This window comes from Taurulus bubalis (genome assembly GCF_910589615.1).
Source record: "Taurulus bubalis genome assembly, chromosome: 15".
NCBI lineage: Eukaryota > Metazoa > Chordata > Actinopteri > Perciformes > Cottidae > Taurulus > Taurulus bubalis.
In genome coordinates, this window is record NC_136603.1 from 14,993,684 (window position 1) to 15,003,782 (window position 10,099).

A 10,099-nucleotide genomic window follows, 5' to 3' on the forward strand; every position below is an offset into this window, starting at 1 on the left:
TTTTTGCACAGATAGAACTTACACAAAACATTGTCTGATATGGCAATCTGATTTACTTGAAAGTGATTGCAATTGTCTTTATTCTGTTATTTATAAAAGCACAGATGAGTCACACAATTATGTTATTTACAGAAAAAGTTTGAGAACCACAGCTTTAAGTGTTTGTGTCGGAGTCGCCGCCGCCGCCTATTTTGCACTATTACAATACTTATAGGCAACTAGTTATCATGTCTTCCACTCCATGAAACGCATGTTAATGCTCAGTAGTACACATATGGTACTTTAATGTATTTGCACTGTAATAAAATGTGATCATTTTAAATGGGCATATATGCAGCTGAAACGGGTAGCCTAGTGCATCCCACATTTTTCAACATAACATTTTAAAACATTATAGTCATTTTGGCCTTTATAAAAATGATTGTTTTGGGGGAGGTGGGGTAGTGCACTATAGGACCCTGAGACGCGGCTTAAGAGTTTGTCATTCCCCTTACATTACTTTTACTTTTATACTTTTAAGTAGTTTTTAAACCAGTACTTTTACTTAAATAAAAAGCTTGAGTTGATACTTCAACTTTTACAGAAGTATTTTTAAACCCTAGTATCTATACTTCTACTTGAGTAATGAATGTGAATACTTTTGACACCTCTGGCAGTAGGTCAAAGTTTCTACTAATTCTGTGAAATGATTTTTTTTCTTTCTGGCAACCGTTGTACAAACATTTAGCAAATATCTGATTAACTGACTTATTCAACTGCCTTGGTCAAGGTTGCCAAAGCAGCTGCTGGCAGGAAAAGTATTTCTCAATTTGCTCGCAACTACACACTCCCCTTTAGATGTTCATGCTGCATTTCACTTTGTTGCAATGGGGAGTCATAAGTCAAAGGTCTTTTAATGCAATAACATTGGTTGTGTCACTCTCAAAAAACATTGTACTCGTGAACACATTATCAAACCATTTGAATAATTACGCTATTGCTTAGTTTTTAATTTTGGCCTCTGTGCTTTCTAACAAGTAGCGTGAACGTTTAATGGATTTCAATGTTTGCTTGGAAAGAGGAATGTATGGAGCAAACTGGTAAGAAGTAGAGATTTATAAAGCACTACACCTGGCTTTTTGGTTGGATTAATCTTGTGTTAAGAAATTCCTTCCTACCTCTTTTGAGTTTTGAAGACATCTCAATCATACATGAAGAAGTTGGAGAATATCAACAACAGATAATGCAGTTATAGAAGAGTTGTAATAAGATGTGTCAATACCAACATAACCATGAGACAAATTGTGAATATGGGTCCACTTTATTTAAAATGGATGTTCATGTTGAGCAAAACTGACTTTATGTTAGTGTTTAAATAATGTATATTCTCTAACTATACCTTTTTGTTCCATGACAACATAGACAATGAATACACATTTTTTTGTTGTCTCAACGAGAATTTTATTTTAAGTCATAAAAACAACAATGTATATTCTCTGTGAGAAAGAAAGCAACATAAATCACCTTCCCATAAAGCAATCATCACTTAATCCTCAAAAACATAATAATCAGGAAGTGAAACTGAATTTTCATTTTAGCATTGTATACTAAGACACATTTGGTAAAAGAGGTTTATAGAAAGGTGCACTAGAAACAAGATGAATTGCACAACACTAAAAGGTACATTGACACAGTACAGTCCGCTACATGAGCCCTGAATTACAGTATACACAATGTTAACATAATGCAACAGACTCAACCCCTTTGAACAATGGTAACCATACGATGAGATATTCATAAAGTATAAATGAATACAGAAACATGATCATTGGTAGTGGCTTATTGTTACTATACAAATTAGGATAACAACAAGCGTAACAATTTATAATATTGTGCTTCTTCTCTTCATTTCCTGTGCTACACCAGCAACTAAGCCTACAGTCGCCATCAACTAAAATAGAGGGGAAAAAAAAGCATAAATCACAGAATACATTTCATTTTCACAGAAAAAAACAAGTGCATATGTCAAATAAGGCAAATATTAAATTCATAGAGTACAAAAAACAAAAAACTCTGAGCCTACATATTCCAAATGTAGGATTAATACAAGCGCTATACAAAAAGGACACACACTAGTCAAATAAGCTTCAGTCATTAAGGAGTACAATTGTTTTCATGTGGCAATGATGTCATAATTTAAAACAACGGATTAGATCCTTGTTAGAGCTACAAAATACAATTGTATTACAGAGAGAGCTTCTCAATTCTTTGAAAATTAAATCGTTTGTTTTAAAAACAGCCACCAACCCCCCACACAACTCTCACCTAAATAAAAAAACAGTCACACCAGTCCACATTGGATCCGTGCAGAGTTCAACTAAAGTGAGAAGTAGACATACATGAAGATGGCCAAACAAGAGTTGATAAGCAGACCCACGTTGAGGAGAGTTTTAATTCTAGGTGGCTCGTACAGCCTCTCTGCAATGACTCTTGCATCCTCCCACACAACTTTTTCCTTCGAGCTCTGTGCCCCGTCCTTATAGCCACAAAACCATTTCAGTAAACACATACACCTTCCAGTCTCCCCATTAACATGGCCGCTTTCCTTTCTGATCATCTCTACCCTTGCACTACCAAACTGTTCTGGAGGGGTCGCGACAGGGGATGTTTCCGTACTAGGGGTTTCTGGGTCATAGTCAGCATGTGCCCCATCCAAACACTTCTCCTCTCTGACATCTGGGAGCATTTCTTCATGGAGACTGTTGTCTGCACTACAATGGCTCTTTTCAGTCAACCTGTAAGTGTCCTTTCTGTCCTTGGTGGGAACCGTTTCAACGTTGCGGAGCCCCCAGAATGTGGTGGTACGGACCTGCTCCTCATCTGGTGGAGTGGTGCAGAGGCTGACCACCACCGCCACAAACCCTGAAATCCAGAACAGCCCAGAAGCAAAATACATGTAGTGAATATTAGCAATGAAGACAGGCCTATCATCTGGCTGGTCACAGCGAGGCTGGCGGTAGACAAAAGCTAGGACCAATCGTACGATACCGAGTGCGAGACCTGTCATCCCTCCGCAGAATGCACCCATCTCATTGCACCGCTTCCAGAACACACCTAACAGGAAAAGGGCAGCAATCGGTGGAGTGAGGTAGCCAGCAACCTCCTGGATGTAGAGGTATGTCTGTCCACCTTGCATTTCAATAATAACAGGGACCCAGGCAACGCTGATTACCACCATGAGCACAACAAACAAGCGGCCCGTAATCAGCAGCTCGCGCTGAGAAGCCTTGCTTCGAGCGGTTTTGTATATGTCCAGTGTGAAAATGGTGCTTGCGCTGTTGAAAATCGAGTCTAGATCACTCATCAAGGCAGCGATCATGACTGCCATCATCAAACCCCTGAGTCCCACAGGCATCACCGCCATGACCAGGCGTGGGTAGGCAAGGTTGGAGCAGCCGGCCTGAGAACCACACACAGACATGCAGTGCTCTGGCCCGATGCAGACGAGCTCGTCAGCAAACAAGATGCGGGAGATCATTCCTGGAATGACAATTAGAAACATGGGAAGGACCTTGAGCAATCCAGCCATGAGCGTAGCTCCCTTAGCGTGCACAATGTTCTTTGCTGCAAGTACTCTCTGAACAATGACCTGGTCTGCACACCAGTACCAAATAGATGCAGGGGTCTGGCCAAGAAGGAAGCCTGGCCATGGGATGTCTTCATCCAGGGGACCCCGAAGGACACGTAGAGAATTTGGTTTAGGTTCAATATTGCAGGAAGGTGAATAGGTGAAGTTTCCGCTGGCCATTATTGCAGTAACATTGGGAACTGCCAGCATGTACTTAGTTCTGACGCCCTCTAGTCCACCAACTTTGACTATACTAAGGATGCTTAAGGTTAGGGCTCCACCAATCATCAACACTGCCTGAAGTGAATCTGTGTAGAGTACTGCCACCAATCCGCCAGTGACAGTGAGCAGTGCAGTCATACTAATGAGCAGGAAGATAGAGACATAAATGTTCCAACCCAATGACTCTTGAATGAAGAGAGCTCCAGCAAATAAGTCCACAGACAGCTTGGTAAAAATATATAATAATAAGGACAAGAAAGCAAAGTAAATCTTGAGCCTGTTGCCACCGAAGCGTTTCGACAGGTACTCAGGCATTGTGTAGATTTCCGAGTGTATATACACAGGGACAAACACCCAGCCAAGCAGCTGCAGAAGTAGAAGGGCATTAAATTCCCATGCTGCAACAGCATAGCCACTAGCGGCGCCTGACCCAGCCAGGCCTATGAAATGTTCACTGCCAATGTTGCTGACGAAGAGTGATGCACCTACCACTATCCACGTCATAGAGCGTCCAGCCAGGAAGTAGCCACTCACAGTGCTGCGATTGGATTTCCACATGGCAAAAAACCCAATGGCTAATACCAGGACAAAATACATGGCTACCACAGCGATGTCTACAGACTCCATTCCAGGTGCCATTTTTATAGATTATCTCAAAATAAACGCTTCGAAGTAGAGCTCACAACTATACAAAAGAATAATACAAAAAGTAGTAAATTACCGATTTAATTGTTTAAAACGGAACAATGGAAATGCTTTGTTTTGGTTTGCTGTTGGGAAGCTGTGGTATCCATCGTCAGGTCAAAATCACTAGGTGTGCTTCTGAGGGGTTTATCCAACGGCATTGTGGTCGTTCTAGTTTTGAAAGGACGACGTTGTAGGCCTCTCTCTCTGGTCTACAAAAGCCTAAATTTCAAATTTCTGAAAGACAGCAAAAAGAAAAAGCCATAATTTGAGAAGAGTAATACACCAAACACAAATGCTTGAAAGTTTACAGCCTCTCTGAAAACAGGATAGAAATACAAAGTGAGGTTTAAAAATGACTTTAATGTCTTTTAATTAAAAGTCTTCCAATAATAATAAAAAAAGAGTCACTATGCAGCCAAATGGTCACGTTCGGTGATACTTATAGTATTTATATCGATGTATTAACATGTAAGATGCATTATAATGTTATTGTGGTATTTCATTTACTCAATATAAATGAATGTGGTGAAGAAAGATGTACAACATTTCCCTCTGAAATGTAGTGCAATAGAAAGTAGCATCAAAATTGTACTAAAGTACAGTCTTTGAGTAAATGTACTTGGTTTCTTTCCATTACTTGTTATCACCATGCTGTATCAAAAAAAGATGGCAGTGCCAATGGAAAAGCCCCGCACCAAGTTACAGTTAGTTGAATGCTTTGTAATTCAAATTCAACAAATATGTATAGATCGATCAAATTAAATCCAGGAAAAAATGCCATTTGCATGGTGATAAGGACATCTGTTTTGTAAATCACATTTGTGTGTGCACGCGCGCACACACACACACACACACACACACACACACACACACACACACACACACACACACACACACACACACACACACACACCCCCTGTGGTTGCAGCCGTCCACGCATGGTAGAAAATAAGCGTGCGTTCCTCCTCACAGGCTTCGTGTACCCCTCCCTCTTAATACAAAAAAGTGTCCATCCTACCATGTCACCGTCAGAGGCTGCACGTGTTCACCACAAACTGTCCAGGAAACTCTAAAACACAGCAATGTCAGAATAAAGAATAAGTCGCGTTGCATACGACCGACTCCCTGAAGCGGTTGAGGTCAACATAAGGCTGACCTCAACCATGTGGGAGAGCTCCACAACTTGTGGGTTAACATCACCGTCTAGGCACGAAGGTAAACATAGGCCAGGTATCTCACCAGACATATTTGTATCGACGCTCGTTTGACACAGATAATTATCGTCATTACCGAAAACATAGCTACGCATATGACCACATATTATTTTTAATATATAGCGTTAGGTCAAGTTAGTCGTTATATTCAGACCCGCCGGCTCCATTGTTTTAACACGGACACATACTAAAGACGCACGCTACCTTGTTTGGCTAGCAGAGGCTAAATGTACTACTACGACTCTCCTCGCCCCAGAAGAAGGGAGGTGAAAATGAGGAAGCGACTCCTTCCGGAAGACCCGTCTCCCCGCACGATAGCTGCCTCCTCGTTTTGACGTTCACAGTCCGTTTTCTTAGGAGCGGCTAACAGACGCCAAACAAACGCCATCACTCTCCTTTTGCTACTCATGCGCGCTCGTTCAAGCCACGCCCCCCTGACCCCAAGTGACCCCATGGTGGAACCCACCTCTGTCTTACTGTTTAAAATGTTGTTTAAAATGCTGTTCTTTTGTCAAAAGTCTGGTCAAAATGACTAGACAGTGGAAGGTACTTTCTGATTTATTTTCCTCTTTAACTTTCTTCCTTTAGTCATCAAAAAAACGCCAGAGACACACTTGCGCCCGCTGCTCGAACATTTTTATCATGCTTACGGAAAACAGTGTACAATTCTCTGATTGGTTGTGACGAAATATCACATGTTAAATTTGAAGGAAAGTACCAAAAATACATCACCACATCAGCGAGTAATCTATTTGGCTCCATTAATAAGTTATGTGTTTTGTCTGCTTATCTACTGATTCACTCACACTATTTACACAACTTCATACTTTGTATTATGAAGGTCAACATGTTTTAAAACACCCTGCTCTGCCAGAATGTCATCTGTTCTTCCATCTTATGGCATGAAACAGAATTGAAGCTTTAATTATTCCCTCATATCGTTTATGTGTGTGTGTGTGTGTGTGTGTGTGTGTGTGTGTGTGTGTGTGTGTGTAAAAAACAACAGGCGTCAACATTAGAAAACTTTGCGGTGACAAACGCGATATCATTTTCTCTTACTTCGTAGATGTTTATGAACATTTAAATAATTGTTTTTGCCAAAAAATATATCAATAAATACAATTCTTCTTCTGTGAGTCTTATAATTGAAGAATGAGTCGACAAATTGTGCAATAATCCTTTATTTACCTCATCAAATCATGTTATATAGAAACATTGTGAGCATAAACTTCCCAGTAGGCATTGCATTAAAGTTACAGCTCTCCAGTAATTCGAAAGTTACAAAACTTTTTCTATGGAGTGACATTGTCTTATCTCTGGTCCAAATGAAAACAATGCAAACCATATTTGAGATTGGTGTGCACTTCAGCTACTGCATCTTGCGGTCCATTAATCTAATCTATTGACATGTCAGTTATGAAACATCAAATTTAGTGTGATCAGAAGTGACATGAGGTACAATTATAAGAGGACACATCATAAACAAGTTCAAGATGTTATTTAAGAGTAAATAAACACAAGTAAAACTTCTGAATTAATAAACTTAAAGCCAATTTTTTTATTCAAGTTTGTTGCCTTTTTTTCTGACAGTAATGGCCTTAGGGCCAACTCAAAAGCATATGATTAAATCTGCCTAATATTTAGAAGTAACAAACACAGCAGGCATAAATGTTACTCTATTAGTTTCTAAGCCAAGCAGTTAAGAATCATGGCAGTTTTGGCAAGGAGGAGGTCACTTTAACTAAAAGAAAAAAGGGGAGAAAAACAATCGACCTTTAATTTTGTCCAGAAACACCAGTGAACTGTTATACAGCACTCTCCATGTTCACAGTTCCCATGACGATAGCTTTACTTTTGGTTCACAAAGCACGTTGTTATCACAAGACTTTCTTTGAGTTACCTGAATTCACAAACACAAAACCTGCATTTCCAATTCATATATATAGATATATACATATATATGTATATATATATATATATATATATATATATATATATATATATATATATATATATACATATATATGTATATATATATACATATGTATATATATATATACATATATGTATATATGTATATATATATATATATATATACATATATACATATATGTATATATATATATATATATATATATATATATATATATATATATATATATATATATATATATATATATTTCTCATTTCTCATGGCAAAGCCTTCCAATATTTTACTGGAATCTATCAATCATTTTTTCATGACATTTTACTATGTTTCAGTCAGACAAGACTTAATACATAAACATGGAGGTAAAAATGAATCAATGGAAAGATTAAATAATAGTATTATAAATAATTTTGGAAAGTGATTTAGTAAACATTACACGCCTTTATTACAAGCAGAATCCCAGATTGCAATCTTTAAAATGAATCATTTCTATTGATACTTTGAACATGAAGCACTACGTGGCCACATTATCTTTTGTCAGTTTTTGTACAGGCGGGTTCAAATAATGCAGGAGCTCCACCTAGAGACGTGAACATGTATTTTACAGTGTGTGTGCATACTATGTATTATATAGCTAACAAAGTTATAAACAAACCTCGGGTGAAAAATTACACTTGACATACACATTAATATTGTCATGATGACATTGTTATAAAGAACTAACTGCCAAACAGATCCAGCAGTATTTGACAATGTGAGCATTAATTATAAGATGAAAGTGTCAGATATTGTGACAAATAATGCTTAGTTATTCACAAAAATTAAAAAATAAAATTGATGGCGGTTGTAACTTGACATTTAAAGTTTATTTCAAATTGGTAAGAAAATTACTTTAAAAATGGATAAAATCTGCATTTAATCAAAAGCAGACATGTTGACTTATTGCTTATTTTAGTCTTCTAGGGATAGTCTTCTTTTTCTAAACTGTCAGTGCAATTGTCACAACTGCTTCACTGCAGCTATATTGCATCTCTGCAAATGGCACTAACTCCCCCAAAATATTTCATCCATTCCTCAAAGGTGTCAGTAAATTGACCATTGGCAAAAATAACATTGTAAAAATGTTTAGATTTCCACCATCACAAGCACTGATGCTTACTATATATCGCAAGAGGTTTTACTAGCAGAATGCAATTGTGTATTGCATAGGGAAATGTGCATGTAATATACTATAAACTGAAAATGTATTTTTGATATTTCATGTAAAGTCATAGACATATGCTGCAAAAATGCAACAATAAAAAAAACACCTCCTGACAGTATACGTAACACCAAACAATGAAAGAATGTTGTGAAGTTGTGAAGAGTATACAATTTTACTGAGAATCAACTCATCAGTTTTGATCATTACGCCATGTGCAAGTGGTTATTGTGCAAAATGTGAACAAATACACTTTTGCATACCTAAACCCTTGCATTTTACAACAAACTAACTGCTCAGGAATTTGAAGTTATTTTTTGGAAGAAGATTATTCAAATTCAAAGATTGAGCCGAAGTGAATGAAAAAAAAAAAGTAAAATGTGTAGACTTTGGTGTCAACAGAAAATAAGAACTAACGAGAAAAGCCTTTATCTAGCCTTATAATACCCCAAATTATTCTTCTTGGTAACACTGAATTGGTTTTGAGGACTTTGTGTCTGTCTATCTGTCAGTGGACAGATTTTTGTCAACGTGACCGTGTCACAAACGTGCAGTCAACTTTACAGGTGTGTAGTTGAGATCAATATGAACGCTGAGTTCATATTGATCATAGTTCAAGAGTGGTGTGATCTGAACAATGACACAGGAAGCAGGGGGAGTGGCCACTAACACCCTGGGCCTGATTTTGTTTTGGTGTGGTCACATCTCAAAATCTCAAAATGTGAACTGCACCTAAATTTAAATAAACATTTTACACTCATTATATCTGTTTCAAAACCTACATTATTAGAGAACGAGGCTGGCTAGAACATTGACTTTCACGTTAATTTTTTCCACAAAGTGATGTTGAGAGGGGAGAAAATGTGGGAAACTCTGTGCAAAACAATAAGGCATTAGACAACTTAGAGCAAGCTTTGCTAAGTCCAAGACACATTTAAGCAGACAAAGTAAGAAAGTATCCACAACAGTCTTATCATAGATATATCAATATTTGTAAGCCAGTAAGTGTCAATAATTTGCAGTACATTGTTTGTTCAGAGTATTGAATATTCAAATATTGATAACAGTATCAGCCCCAACATATTGGTGTGTGCTTTACATGTAATGACATGTCAAACGCATGATGTGAAAAAGTCTCATTTAGTACTGACTAAGCCTAATTTCATTGTATATATATATATTTAAATTCAGTGTATATACACAATACAACGTCCAAAAATAGCCCCTTAATTACATAT

The 10,099-nt window shown here is 37.7% G+C and overlaps 1 protein-coding gene across 1 annotated transcript; it reads right to left on the reverse strand.

Annotated features, from left to right (window-relative positions):
* Positions 1–1,432: 1,432 nt before the first annotated feature.
* Positions 1,433–4,709, reverse strand: slc5a3b (solute carrier family 5 member 3b). Its single transcript, XM_079230874.1, has one exon. It carries the CDS (start codon positions 4,466–4,468, stop codon positions 2,357–2,359), a length of 2,112 nt encoding a protein of 703 aa, XP_079087000.1. The 5' UTR covers positions 4,469–4,709; the 3' UTR covers positions 1,433–2,356.
* Positions 4,710–10,099: the final 5,390 nt, after the last annotated feature.